The 15,809-nt window shown below is 41.9% G+C and overlaps 1 protein-coding gene across 2 annotated transcripts in view; it reads left to right on the top strand.

The window, feature by feature from the left end:
• Positions 1-7,416, top strand: part of ephb2b (eph receptor B2b) — a gene marked incomplete at both ends in the record, with an annotated part of 219,640 nt that extends 212,224 nt beyond the window's left edge. For both annotated transcript variants that reach the window (XM_080728979.1, XM_080728978.1), the window contains 3 exons: positions 2,616-2,809; positions 3,721-3,876; positions 7,308-7,416. In XM_080728979.1, coding sequence (XP_080585105.1) covers positions 2,616-2,809; positions 3,721-3,876; positions 7,308-7,416 — 459 coding nt within the window. The remainder of the gene's footprint in view (positions 1-2,615; positions 2,810-3,720; positions 3,877-7,307) is intronic.
• Between the last annotated feature and the right edge of the window lie 8,393 nt (positions 7,417-15,809).

Here is a 15,809-nt window from a genome sequence, read left to right as displayed (position 1 = left end):
CAATAAATAAAAAGATATGTCAAATAATCTATTGCTTGTATAGACACGATGCAAATTAATTTAATTATTTTCAGTTTATGCATTTAGAGACAAATTATTTGATCCATCTGTGTGTTGCCTATTGGGCTTTCATGTCAACTCCAATGTTGCGGTATTAATTTATGAATTTATGACCACAACCCTTACCACCTGATGAGGATACAGTATGGAGGAGATCTGGCTGTGTCCATTACTCCATTTCACTTTCAAATGTAGGACAGCGGAGGGTTCGTCCAAAGGACAGATTCCCCACAGTAATCAATAAAGCTCTGATATCTTTTTACCTCTGCGAAGGTGAGTGAGTGAGCAATTGTTCAGTAGAAAGGGCTTATATAATATCTATACCAAATGTATTAGCCTTTGGTCGTGAGGTTACACTTTGTAAACTAACCTATTCTCATTACACGCCATGTTGTGAGTCGCACGTCAGATTGTGTTTAGAGAATCTACACACTTCATTTACAGATTATTTGTGACCAGCTTAGTGAATGAGGCCCATTATCTCTATAGTCATGTCATCTGACTTTTATTTTCATTGGCTAAGATTGACTTCTACACTACCTGGCTTGGCGGATTTTTCTAGTTGTTGATTAATGTTATTATTATTATGATTATTATTATTATTTGTATTATTATTACCCTACAGTATAAACATTTTACAGTCGTCTTTCTACTCATCAACCAGCCATCCCTGTTCAAACAATGCCTCATTATACACAGTTTATTTTTTTCTTCCTGAATTTCATTACAGCCTTGAACTCCTCAGAGATCCACTTTTGTCATTGAGTCTGCTTCCCCTTAGCTAAACAGAGGCTCCACGCACGCACGCACGCACGCACGCACGCACGCACGCACGCACGCACGCACGCACGCACGCACGCACGCACGCACACACACACACACACACACACACACACACACACACACACACACACGGTTTCATGTGAAAATCCCCCACACTTACCACAGAGAGATAATCAGATCATTTGAAATGCAAGGCGGTGCTCGGTGGACTATTTCTGCTCTTGACTGTGAGCCTCCGTTTGCTGGCTCCCTCTGGGTGGCGGAGGAGAGAGCAAATTATGGGGAGAGATAATGAAAATAGTTTCAAATTGAAAGTGTGAACGCTAATGTGCTAAGAGGGACTCTAGGACCTCCACGGTTATCTTATTAGCAGCTCCAGATAGAGTTTCTGCTCCATCGGGGTCCCCGTTTGGAGGTCTCCTGAATGAGATTAATCTGGGTTTTGAATGGAGCTCCTTTAATGGCCCAGATAATGAGAAGGGGATTGTGGATCCTCATAAGAAGTGTCCTCTTGGGACCATTTTTGTCACTGTTGGCTATGCGTCACCTCATGTGCCTGCCTCCGCCGACAAACAGCGGCCGGGTACTGGGCAGGCCAGAAGCATGCCCGTCCCTGGTGTCTTTCACGAAAAGGAACATTAAATACTTCGTAAAGGCCAGCCCATGCCAGGCAGAGATGAGATCACTGTTGGCAGGGTGGAAGAGGAAGGCGGGAAAGGCATTGGTGCAAGGGCTTATGTTTCTCAGCCAATCAGCTGGTAGGCAGAGCACGGCCAACGCTGGTCATTAAATCGCGGTAGCAAGTTCCTCAAACAAGAGTATAGGTAATGAAGTAACATGTGCAAAATTATATGTCTTTATGGATTTATATGTATGTATGTTTAGGCAGCTTACACGTAGCATTTAACCATTCACCCTCTTTTCCGCCTTCTGGCAGGGACGCCCTGTAATGAATAAAGCAGTTGTTTCAGCACATGGCGAGAGGGAGCGAAGCACAGATGATCGTATTAGATAGGGCAGCAGAAGACAGCAGTTGTTAAAACAGAACAGGCATTAACTCAACGTCGGTGCCAAGGTCTCCGTCTGATCATGCTCGTCCCATTGTGAATGCAGTTATCTCTGGACATCCAGAGAATTGGATGCGAGGCATTGCATTTCATGAACTCCACTGGAACATTTGATGTCCAGAATCTCTACAGCAGGGGTCTTCGACAGGGGGTCCGGGACCCCTAGGGGGTCCTCAGAGTTAATACAGGGTGGCCACCAAATCCTAGTGTGATAAGGATTTTCAATTAAAAACGTTGAACCCTCGCATCCCTATTCTGAGGGGAACTTTAGCCAAAAATAGCCGATCTACAAGCTCTCAACGCCTCACGCTGTGAGGCGTTGAGAGCTTGTAGATCGGCTATTTTCATCAAAGAGGTTTGGTGTAGAGGTTAAAAAGAGACCAAGTACAGAGTGAAAGGTCAAGTTTACTATTGACGATTAAAGTGGTTAAATGTCTGAAAAAACATTAACACAAATCCAACATACTGATGACAGTGCTGTCAAACAAGTCGATGAAAATCTGCATATGTAGAGGGGGTCCCTGCTTCATCTCTCTCTCATTTAAGGGGTCCTTGGCCTGGAAACGTTGAAGACCCCTGCTCTACAGTACAAAGCACCCCCCCCTCCCCCTCCTCACCCCTTCCATCGATCCACCTCCTTCTCCTCCCCTTTCTCCATGCCGCCTCACAGCAGCAGCCCTAAGAGCTCTGTGTCTCCACCTACAGGTGATCAACGCTATAGAGCAGGACTACCGGCTGCCTCCACCCATGGACTGCCCCAGCGCGCTGCACCAGCTCATGCTGGACTGCTGGCAAAAGGACCGCAACAACCGGCCCAAGTTCAGCCAGATCGTCAACAACCTGGATAAGATGATCCGCAACCCCAACACCCTGAAGGCCATGACCCCGTTGTCCTCAGGGTGAGTGACAGGGACAGTGTGACACATATTGGACTAGTTTATTACCGGTTTTGAGCAAGATGGTTGGCAGCGATTGTTGGTGCGGTGTCATAAATTATATTTTATGCTTCTCCTCCATCTCTCTGTCGCTGTCTCCTCCTGTGTACATTTCCCTGCGTGCATGCGTGAGTGACACTGTATGTGTGCTTTATCCGTGTATCATCAGTGCGGGCGTCCCACAAGGCACGCTTCGAGGGTTGCCACAATTTCACGTTGATGTAGATAACATCTAGACCGATCTAGCGCATTTTATTTGCTGTCAATGTACATAGGATGTCTGTGCCTTTGGTGTAGTGCCATCCATGCCGTGGTTCAGGTTTTTTCAACGGAACACACTGTCTCTTGTTTCTCCTGGCGCCGAGCGGTTATGTAAATGAAAGCCACTTGGTTTGATAGATCAAATCCTTCCCATGAATGCTTTAGGCAAATCCCGAGTTGAAGCCGTCGCACTATTTTCAAAACAAAACAGTCTGAAGCACTTCTGCTCCGAGTGTTAGTTTCCTTTGAGAGCCAAGGCTTACTGATTTCCATTATGCCTGTCTGTGCTCTCGTCTGTGGCATGGCTGCAGAACTTAGGGCCAGATTTTCCACAGGCATCGAGTGGATACGCTGGCTTGCCTAAAGTCTATCACTTAATTTTGAAAGTGCACTACAAGAAATCGATTTGGAAAATGTTGGTTTGCAAATAAGGCCTGCAGGGATTCAATTTCTGTCTGGCCTTTTTTCTTATATTACATTTCTTGTTTTAATGTGTTGTAATTTATTTCACAGTTGAAATGTCCACCAACGGTCACGACTGAAGCATGATATGATACTTGCTACTGTACTTTTCTTTTTATCTGACTGTTTTCTGTCTGTTCTGTATTCTCTAGTGTTCATCTGCCTCTGCTGGACCGCAGTGTCCCAGACTTCTCCAGCTTCAGCACTGTGGATGAGTGGCTTGATGCCATCAAGATGGGACAGTACAAAGACAACTTTGCCAATGCAAATTTTACCACGTTCGATGTGGTATCTCAGATGACTATGGAGTGAGTGCTGTTTTGATCCCTTCTGGTTCTGATAAGTGTTAGAGGGGGATGATGATGATGATGATGATGATGATGATGATGATGATGATGATGATGATGATGATGAAACAGGCGGGTTTGCCTGAATTAATCTTTACACACAGACAGTACAGATAAGTTACACTTAAATCACCTTCATGTTTAAAACGCAGCCTTCTCTAATCTCATTGTTAGAAAACTGTCCTGACTGAAAGAAAATACTATTGTGAAAATAAACAGGACATTACATTTACTCTGATTACTTTTTTGCCAGATGCTAAAATGGCGGGTTGCCATGGGCACCTGCCGATTAAATGTTGAATAATCCTGGGCACCCTATGTGTTAAAAGGGGTGTATGTTTATATTTTACTAATTAATTTACTTGTAATTATAAATGTATAGATTAGACACAGAAACATTATAGTTTATTATAATAGACAATTATAATGAGGACAGCACAATCACCAAAAGGAACGTGATCACGGCACTGGAATAATCTGTGTAAGTCATTACATGACTGACTAAATCTTTAAGACAGACAGCAACCAGAGATCAGTAGCACTTTTCAAGTAACCCCACTTACCCAATTTTACTCACATTATACCTAAAGCCTGGACCATTGCCAGCCTCTACCCTCTGGCTCGTCATAAAGCTAACTTCAGCTGTGCTGCATGTAATTAGCAGATCGTAATGCTGCAGTGGCAGGGCTGAGCGGTAGGCACAATAGCTCCAAGCCATAACAGAGCTCTTTATTCTCTGCCATGTGTTTGCCAGGCTTTCTCTTTTACCTCGGTTAGAAAGGACTGAGATGAGAGAATGGAATATGCAGTGGCTGGTACTGTGCAGCACATCGTGGCTGTCAGGCGGAAACCTTGTAGGCTATGTCTCAAAACGGGGACGTGCTGGGTCCCTGATTCAGCCCGGGAAAAAAGTCGGAGAGGCCCTCATTGCATAGAGAGAGATCTCTCTCTATAGCGCTGCTGCTACTCAAAGATTTGCCATTTCAGATCATGACAAGTGACAAGCCAGTGGGCCAATTACATGAGTTATATTCGTCGTTGTCGGGTGGAAAACTTGTATGTCCAAAACTGTTTGTTTTGTATTTATCATTTAAAAAATGATTTAAACTAGTGAAAACAGCCGATCTACAAGCACACAACGCCTCACGTTGCGAGGCGTTGTGTTCTTGTAGATCTGCTGTTTTCACTACCTTTGTGCAACAGCCTTGTATGATGAAGCAGGGCTTTGCTTTGCAAAAAAAATTACAAATTTGAAACTTGGAGATACAAGGTTTCTGCTCGACAGTGATGATTTACTTTGGTGGCCGCCCAGCCCCCAAAATGGAACGAAGGCCGACATTTTATTTGTATTTTTTTCCTAATGGCCGGCCTGGACCGGCCTGGAATGACGTTTGGGAGTTGTCCCGCTTTTCCCAATGGCCAGCACGTCCCTGTCTCAAAAAAACTGATGGATCCAGTGGATCCAATGTAGTTATTATTTTGTCACAGACTCTTGTAGATACATTGGTTCAATTTAAATTATATAATATATTATAAAAGCCACAGACACACTTCACTTTCAAAATCTTTGCCAAAAAGTGCAAAAGTAACTGATCTGCAAGCTCACAACGCATCGCAACGCATTGTGAGCTCTGTAGACTAATGTACCAAAAAATATAAAAAAGTTTAACTATGGAGATACAAGGTTACTGGCTGACAGCAACGATATCTATGCATGTTTTATAGGAAAAATATTCATGACTCATACTGTATGTAAGTGAAAATGCAAGACAAGCTGTCTCGATATAGAAATATAATGGACTAGGCAGAGACTTTAAGAACAGCTGGCCAGCTGGGGAAATGGTTTTAGCCATACTAAAGCAATAAGCCACTAGAGGTCGCAGTTTACAGAGTATTTTATAATGGAGGAGGGGTGTTGTGAGGCACAAGGTGCCGGCGGAGTGCCTCCGACCTTCTCAGCCATTATAAAATAGAGGTAAACTGAGACCTTGCGTTAGCCTGGCATTAGCCAGACTGATAACGTGGATTCACTCACACGTTCCTCCACGTTCTGGACTTCGACCCATAGGGAGTGAGTATGAGAAATATGAAAACGACTGGGCCAATAAGTGAATGTGTTTCAACTGAACAGTGAAATTAACGCAGTCACTGATTGGCCCGGTCATTTTCTGATTTCTCCAGGCTGACACCGTGGAGGAACGTTCCACGTTATCAGTCTGGCTAATGCCAGGCTAACCTTGCGTGGCTTCTTGCTTTTTTTATTTCGGTTACAAATATGCCTACATGAAAATCATTGACACTTCCCAATTAAAACAGTTCTACAAGAAAGTAGTTCCTGGATACCAGGAAGTGCATCTTCCTGACAGAGACTAGTTCCAGCCAGTCCGGTTTACAACTGCCAACCAATCAGAAATGAGTATTTTCTGTGGCCAGAGTCTAAAGCTTGTACATGTTAAAGGAGTAGTTCACCCCCAAAATGACTTTTTCTCTATTTATTACTCATGCCATGGAGAGTAGAGTTCAATAATATTTTTTGGTTTTTGTCACATTCCTAAGACAAAAATTAGTAAATAGTAAATTTACCCCCATTGATTCCGGATGGTGACCCGTTTCGAAACGGGTCACCATCCGGAACGAATGGGGGTAAATTTATTGTTATCACATTTTTGTCTTAGGAATGCGACAAAAACCAAAAAATATTATTGAACTCTAGTCTCCATGGCATGAGTAATCAATAGAAAAAAAGTCATTTTGGGGTGAACTACTCCTTTAAGAATGCCACCTCTGAGCAGATTATGTGCAGTATTTCATACCTCTGCTTATTGTAATAACCAAGTCCAGTTAAGACCATTCAATCATCCTAAGAATTCTGCTTTTGAATATGTGAATATGGATTGCAATCCGGATTGTTACAGTTTATGCTCAGATGTTAATGGAATCCTGTTAATTGAATAAGAGATACAAAAACAGTGTTCATGTCTGGAAATGTCTGGTGTTGACAGGACAGATATTTTGCCATGATATGTCTTAGCTGGCACAGTAATAGTACCATGAGAGTGGTGCAGTCAATGTCATTCACAAAGTTGGGTCCAAGATGGCTTTTACCTGCTTGGTTCACCTGATTGTTGAGGTCGACTGTGTGAGGACGCTTGAAATAGCATAAAGTTAAATTACCAATTTCAGAAAAGTGCACTCAATGTACCGGTATTTGCTTTCCCATAACCATTGAAATCTTCTGGCTTTTATCATGCTGTCCTATGTGGCAAACCCCACCCTTCTGGCACCTCGAAAAGGGAAAACCCGAATGTTAAAAGTGGCGCTGTGTCCCACGGTGTGGTCCATGGTAGTGTCACCATGACTCAATGCATTCTTCGTCTGCCTCTGACCAACAGTGACATCCTGAGAGTGGGCGTGACGTTAGCTGGCCACCAAAAGAAGATCCTCAACAGTGTCCAGATGATGCGGGCTCAGATGAACCAGATCCAGTCCGTGGAGGTTTGACCTTTCCCCCGAGCAAAACCAAGATGGGGAGGAGACAGGGAGGGAGAAGGAATGGGGTTTAGGATCCAGGGCTCTGGGTTGCGGTGGATGGAGTGTATGTGTTGCTCTTTTGTTTTTGTTTTTTTTGTTTTGTGTGTGTGTGTGTGTGACAGTGTATCTGGTCTTCCTACCAGACTACCAGCACTCATCCCCGGTTCACGGTTCCCTCTTCTTCTTCTCCTCCCTCCCTCCTCTGCCCCGCTCATCCCCTGAAGTCCTTCCCCTCCTCATCCTTGGGATCAGCGCTCTGGAGGGTTGCTGGACTTTTTGTCCACGTGATGATGAGGCAATGGTGGGGGCCCTCTGCCCACCCTGGAGCCAGTGGAGCATGAGCGGTTCCATTTGACCAGCAATGTGTTTTTACTTCAATCTTCCACCAACTTTCATTTGTTGTTGTATGAACTTCCTCAACTTTTTTTTTCTTTTTGATTTTGTTTGTCCATTTCGAGAATTTTGTAAAGACTTTTTTAAAGAAAAAACAAAGAAGAGAGAAGGAAAGCTGAGAAAGCAAGGAGTCTATATAAAGATATAGATGATATAAGGTTGTAAACTAGATGAACTGACTAGGAAAGCTACCCTTTAAAAGGGCACGAAAAAAAGGAAAATTTGAGGAGACGAGACCAACCTTCTCTGAAAGACTCAGATACCTTCTTTGTCCTTTTCATTCTGGACATCTTGGAGGAAACTTGATTCCCCGTCGCCCAGTGAAAGACAAACCACAGAAGAGACTGATGGACCTGTCTTTCATTCTCAACCGTTTCCACGTGAGGACAAAAGAAAAGAAAACCATGAAATGGACGTATTTTGGCATGAAGTGATGCCACAGACAAAATTTACTCAGACTTTTCATTATTTACAAATTCAAATCAACACTTGATTTGAAAAAGTTTTTCTCATAGCAAGTGTTTTTTTTTGTGTGAAATGTTGTGATGAAGATTCCCTCTCACCATGCGTCCTATTTACTATAAACACATGGAGATGTTCATGTCTCTTCTTTTTCCTCAATGACAACTTCACAGCCTGCCGAATCAAACTCCCTCCCTCGTGTACCTCAGTCACTGTCCTGTACATATCACACAACACAATGACCCAGAAGTAGGTACTCTGATTGTTCAGTTCAAGGAGGAAACGAATCAAGGAATAGGGCGACTGGAGGAAGGTGTCGTTGCTTCTATTGGCACTTATTGTTTTTATTTTCTTATTTTGTGGACTGTAATGGGTGTAATGAATGACGACACATACTTTGGACACATAATACTTCCGCCACGGGCACATGTGAACGGAACAAACTTGTTTTTTCTCCACTGTTTACTTCCAAGTTCAGAAAATACCCTGAGTCCACATCACACATTACGTTATGCTTGGATGACACAGTATAATATTTCCCCTCATGTGCACCGTGTGTGTGTGTGTGTGTGTGTGTGTGTGTGTGTGTGTGTGTGCGTGTGTGTGTGTGTGTGTGTGTGTGTGTGTGTGAGTGTGAGTGTGAGTGTGAGTGAGAGCACATGGTGCCTGTGCATATACTGAGAGTGCACAGAAAGCGTCCAGGCCAGTGTTTGATGGCATGCTGAGTGAGTGATTGATTCCACACAGTGCTTTGATTTGCTTCCTATTACTAGAACCGTGTTCTGTAAGAGCTTGGATTTGACACACTTTACAGAGTATAATGTTCTTACATTATATTTAGTGTTGTTGTTTTTTTTCCCCCTTTCTTTCAGAGTTTTCCTTTTGAAGCAATATTTTATGTTGAAGTATTGAAGTTTTGATACCACACATTTTACAATCAGGCAGTAATACTGAACTCCAAAATAAATTTTAATTGTATTATCATTATTGCTAATGTTGAATTATTATGATAATTATTGTTATATAATGGTTTTCTGACATAAGTCAGGTCATAATGGACTGCACATCCAGAAAAAAAAACCTTATGAAACTTTTTCCTTTACTTTTTATTTTATTTTTATGAATCATGTTGGTGCACAAAACCGTGTAGATAAGCAGGGCATTTCCCTGCATCGAGTTTTTTGTTTTTAAGTTTTATAGACAATATAATTGCATTTATTGTATGGTTTTCTGTGAAGAAAAAAAACAAAAACTAAGCTGTCTGATGAAAGGAGAGCTGTCCAATCATTGTTTTATGTTGTGGGTAAATGTGGTGTACGGGGACACAAACGAGAAGAAAGGTTCATGGGGATGAACAAAGAGAGACGGTTGGCCTTATGCAGGCTCCTCTTAACCTGGAGAACCGTCAGGAGGAGGAGGTGGTGGATCACAGACGTTGCAAACCTGGCCAATAAAGTGATCTCACCCCTGCAGTAGCCTCGCGTAGCCAGGCTTTACTCATCTGCGAAGAGAAAAGCCTGGTGACAATATAAGGCAGAAAGCGTTCAACTTCCACTGAGCCAGTGAGGCAGAGCTGTGTGTCGCGGCCTTGAGAGCCAGACACAGATATCTTGCAGTGGGGTGGGGGGGGGGGGGTATATCGCGAGGAACGGTTTTGGACAGACACGGTTTCCACTCGACCACAACGATATGCCGCACCTTGATCACAGATGCTCTGTCCAGGTCACGACGTCCCGCAACTATTCCTCTTGCCGGCACGCACGCACGCACGCACACACACACACACACACACACACACACACACACACACACACACACACACACACACACACACACACACACACACACACCTCTCAGCCACCACAGTCCGCGTTCGGTTGTCGCTTGATGTCATGTTGACAGTTTAAAAGCATCCGCAGCAGGGCCGAACAAGCTGACCCTCGCACTTTGGGATACACACACAGTACACATACTGTAGTACCTCTCCTTGTAGGTGTCCCTATAGCCTTGGGCAATCTTTTCCCGATGAACATGGATCTTCTCGTGCCGTGCTGTCCATCTTATGTTACTTGTGTCCTCTCTGTGGTATTATAGAGAGCCTTAGGAGAACCATAACCCTGGATAGAATCGGTGTGAAAAGGGGAGAAAGTGTTGAAATATCACTCTAGTTATGTCAACTTTTTTTTCCCACGGCTGTCCAGGGGTCTCAAACAGGGACGAGGACACAGGAATTGTCATCCCTCTTCTGCAACATCATCCTCCCTTTTTTCCTTTCAACACGCCACCATGAATATTTCACACTGGAAGCGACATGAAGGTAGAGGAGGGTAGAATCACAAGAACTGTTGACCTGTTAGTCACAGTTGACAGGCAGTGAGAAGCGATGCTCTGACCCAGATGCTAACGTGCAGTTTTACTTTTAACGGGAGCTAAAACTTGTCTTCCTTTTGCGTTCACGGCGCTTAAAAAATTTAACAGCCCTTCACTGTCACTTAGTAGGGACCCTTTGCCCGAGTCTGTATATCGTTAGGCAGTACGGCTGCGTGGTCTTCTGTTCAAACGTCTCAGCAGGGTTCGGTTTGCTGGGGGTGATGGGGGATCCGTGCCTCTGCTTTTGATATCGCTGGTCATTCACTTCTATTGCCAGTCCTTGCTTCTGGGCAGACCGAATTAAATTCATGCTTTTCCCTTTGGGAAATGTAGACTGTCTGATATGTTTGATATGTTTGATATGTTTGATAATATCAGAATTTAAAGTCCTACTGTTGTTCATTGAAACTATAATTTATATAATATTTCACGGGTATATTTTTCACCATAACCTTTCCACATAATTAGGTTTTTTGACAACTTCTCTACTATTTTGACGTGAGTGTCTGCCTCCGCCAAAATGATGCTGGTACCAGAAATGTATGAAAATATAATTATTCATTTTAAAGTGAAAACATTGTTCATGATAATGTTGTTGCTTTCCAAAATAACCCCATCACTAGGACTCATTTTGTAGCGGTACTTCCGTGGTTTTGTTTTTGACATTTTGAAATCCACCACACCATAGACATAGCAGAGGTGTCACCAAGAAGACTACTAAAATGAACGTGACTCAATAGGACTTTAATCATTCATTTAAAAAATGTGTGTTAACCACATAAACTCTGGCATCCCTATGTTGGTTTATATTTGTCAAAATATTTTCTTTTAAATAAGAAAATACATGCAGGCAAAATATAGGCAATAGGAGAACTACAAAGTCGAGCTTAGGAAAATATCCCCACCTTCTGTTTTGTTTTTCTCTCCCTCTCTCTTTTATTTTTTTACAAATTCAAACCCTGCTCCTACATAACTAAACCTGCAACCAACGCCCTCCTCTCGGCTCCAATCCATTTGAATTAATCTAGCTGCTTGTCCGAGGAAGCTGCCAAGACTTGAGTTATTCATCTAGTGATTATCCTTGATCTGTGTTTCAAAGAACTGTCTGACGTGTTAATTTGATTATGGCAGTGTGATAGACATACTAATAGATGTAACTGATGGACGAGAGTGCTGAGCTTTTATTTATACTGCATAGTACTTTAGACTATGAGGAGTGTGCACTGTGTGCTTTAGTCTTGCTGAATTCCACTTGGTGGATTTGAACTTGTTTCTTCATAAGGAGTTTGGGTTGAGTATGTTTTGGAATGGAGTCTTTTGACTCTTAAAGCTCTTGACAGCTGAAAGCTCGACATTAATTATTAATGTATCTTCTGAACTTGAAACCACAAAGCAACTTGCCGTTTACCTCCTCGAGCAAGTGGACGAGGGCAAGGTTTCTATGCTTAGGCCTACTATCATTTAATTCAAGCGGATTCTGTACTCTATTTTGAAGAACAGCAGCAACCATATCACAAAGCCTCTGCCACAAAAACAAAAACTAATTCCATGTGCTTCAGCACATTATGTATTGCTGAAAATCTAAGAATCAATTTAGTTGACTGAGATAAGCATATTACTAAAATATATTCTCACACACATTTAGGATAATTAAATAATGGATTAAATTATGTGAATACTGGCTCAAGATTTCTCCACTGCAAAGGTATGATTAACTGATGCATTCTGAACACTGTTAAAATATATCCATACGTTTAGTTAATTAGGCTATTCAGCTTACTATCTGAACTAAATGGTTTCTTCAACACACTTACTTCCAATAATTCCCCTTTCAAACCAAAACAGCGCTTCTTTTACCATCTGATTCATTGTCAAATGAAAACTGAGCTTTTGATTTTATATGGTGTAATATATGGTTCAAAATTAGAGTTAGTTCAAGTAATTACAACAGCTTGATTTTGCTGTACCGAGTTTTGAAACAGTCCTTTGTAGATTAAACAGATGTAATATGGTCCTGTCTGTGGTTTCACAATTGTCAAATGGTCATTGTCAGTGTTTAATTTAATTTAACTACAAAAAATATATATATTTACAATTTATCAGCCAAAAGCTATTTCTATTTTTGATCACAGACATCACCTTTCTTGCTTATTTGTGAAGGGCAAAAGGAAAACAGTTAAGTGTCAGACAGTGTTACAATTACATGATAGTGTGCGTAAACAAGCTGTGCCTGCCAGCACCCATTGGACTGTATTTGAACTCTGCCCAAGTGGAGCGGTGCATGTGGCTCTGCTTGCCTGTGGGACAGACACTGTGCATAGAAAATGGCTCCTGTCGAAAGGTTCAAGCATGAAGGACCACAGCTCCCTCTGCTGCCGCAGTGATTCATAATTTATTTCCCAGTATTGCATTCCCATTCTGTTCTAGGGCTGATGTTTGAACAAGAAGATACATTACAATGAGTGAGAGACTAGCATCAGCGTCTTGCTCGCCAATCTCTTTTGACAGAACACACGGCTGTTGGTAAACAACACACTGTTGACGAGGCTGCTGTGGTGAATCGACAAACCTGTGTCCTTCCTTTCTGTCATTCTTTTATTTATGCTCCATCATACGATCTACAATCTCACATAGCAGACTAGCAGACAGTTCTAGTGAGCTTGTAGATCTTCTATTTTCACTAACCCTACGACTATAGGTATAAATCGGGTTCAAGCACTAGGCCACGCACTGCCTCCCATGTCACAAATATCCCAGTGCTTCTCTGCTACAGTATGTTGCTCCCCCCCCAACCACTCCACAACCCCCTCTGGCTCTGTTGGAGAATAGGGCAATGATCACGTGTTCCCCTGGCCCTGTTGTGGCCCATGGTTATAGACCTGTGCCGGTTCAGACCACTGTGACTTAACGTGGGAGATCTGTATTTCTGTATAAATGTATATTGACTGTAACCCTGTGAATGATGTAACAATTTCATTATTTGTAATATTGTCAGCGGCTTATTTTCTAAAAAATGGAAAAGCCCAACTTGACTCTCCTCAATAAAAGAAAAGACAACTGTTGTATCACAGTGGTGAACGGCCTATTTCTTCACTTAATCTGTGAGGCATTTTTGTTCAGAAGTAAAGTATGTCAGGGTTTTCTTTATGTGCAGATATTTCTGCCCACCAGTATGATTCTATGATACAGAATCATAGTACAATATAGTATAGTATATATATATATATATACAGTATATATATATATATATATATATATATATATATATATATATATATATATATATATATATATATATATATATATATATAATATTGCAATTGCAAGATTCTATATTGCAATTGCAATATAGAATCTATATTGTAATTTCTAGTCTTATCCAGAGCGACTTAAAAGTGCACTTGCTCCAATTACTATATTTCATATTTTATTTAATAATATTTGTGGAGCTTTTTTTATTTTTTATGGGATCATATTTTTTGCATGGCAACAACAACATGTTTTGGCAGATCATGTTGGTGTTTCATAAAACACATTTTCTTTAAATACTAATATTAGTATTAGTATTTTTATTGTTATTATTATTACCCTTATTATTATTACCCTTACCCTTATTAATATTATTGTTGTTGTATTAGTAGCAGTACTAATACTGTATAGTGTATTATTTACTGGTAAAGAGACGGAACGTTTGTCATGAATAGGGAATACATTTCATGGCCGTTATAGTCCAGTAACGGGACACATTATGTTTTCAGGATTCCATTTGGAGAAATACTGAAATGAGACATTCTGTCAACCTCCAAAAAAGGACTCTTCCTCAAGCTGCTGCAACAAGAGCCTTGTTTCTGGTTTAGCTCAAATAGACATTTCCAAAGTAAACTCGTGGAAGTAATTCCAGCTCCCATAAAATGAAAGCATCAATTAAGCCCTGAAAGTAAATCCAACTCACATCACACAACCCACAAATATCACTCTGCACTTTGTAGGATACACCATGTACTGTCCTCGAGCAAAAAACTATTTCGAATTGAGACAAATGTTCCTTTTTTATTATTTTTCACATTTTTGTTTCACCAATCTGTTTTCTCATATCAGACACTGGTCTCCTAACTATAACTAAATAAAATGTAAATCTAATGAGCATTTAGTCATTATGGTCCTATTCTCTGGAAGAAACTGACTGGTGACCTGAGATCTGACACAACCGTGTCATCTTTTTCCAAGCAGTCTTATGACCTTGCTGTTCTCTCAGGCTTCACATTACTATATTGGTATCTCTTTTGTAAATATATTTTTGTTTTAATTAAACAGCACTGAGTTTATTTTGTATGAAATGTGCTGCATGAATAAAACTGATTTGACTTTCCGCAGTGCATCCCCGGAGCGAGACTGCACGTGACATCATCCTGTGGTGTCATGATGCCAGAAGTGATTTAACCACAGTGTAGCGCCTGCTCAGATCAGGTTCTTTAGCGTGGGGACATGGGGGGGGGGGGGGGGGGGGGGGTCAGACTGCACTCCTTTTTAAACCTCATTACCAGCAGACATGTGAAAGGATGTCGACCTTGGCATGACCTGGAAGAGAGGCACGTGTGTTGAAGGTTTATATAAGAAGAGGGAGAAATGCACCCAAAAAAGAAAACACAATCTCGACCACCCACAGGTGCCCCCCCCCCCCTTCTCTCTCTCTCTCTCTCTCTCTCTCTCTCTCACACACACACACACACACACACACACACACACACACACACACACACACACACACACACACACGTGCATGGCTGCATACACATACCGGTGTGACATGTGTGATCTGGGCAGCTTGCCCCAGGAAATGTACCAATCTCAATAGGGAACAACAGTACACGCATACACATTAGTTTCTGCTGGTGATAATTGTCTATCTGCCAGCCTGCCTCAAAGCAAATGTCATGGTTCTCCAAGCAGCATCTGGAGAAAGAGGTCACCAAAGTTTACACAACATACTGTAAGACGGTCTGGGTTGTCACTATAGGTCGTGATGGAGAGCGGAATCAGAATGAAATAAGACATTGTGCTTCCTCTAAAGCTTGGAGGAATGGATCTGCTTACCACACAACTGCCCTTAATTGGCAGGAAGCTCAGAACTTCGACCC

The sequence above is a fragment of the Nannobrachium achirus genome (assembly GCF_963921795.1).
Source record: "Nannobrachium achirus genome assembly, chromosome: 6".
NCBI lineage: Eukaryota > Metazoa > Chordata > Actinopteri > Myctophiformes > Myctophidae > Nannobrachium > Nannobrachium achirus.
The sequence above is the reverse complement of the archived record's forward strand: the minus strand, read 5'-3'. Positions and strand labels throughout refer to the sequence as shown.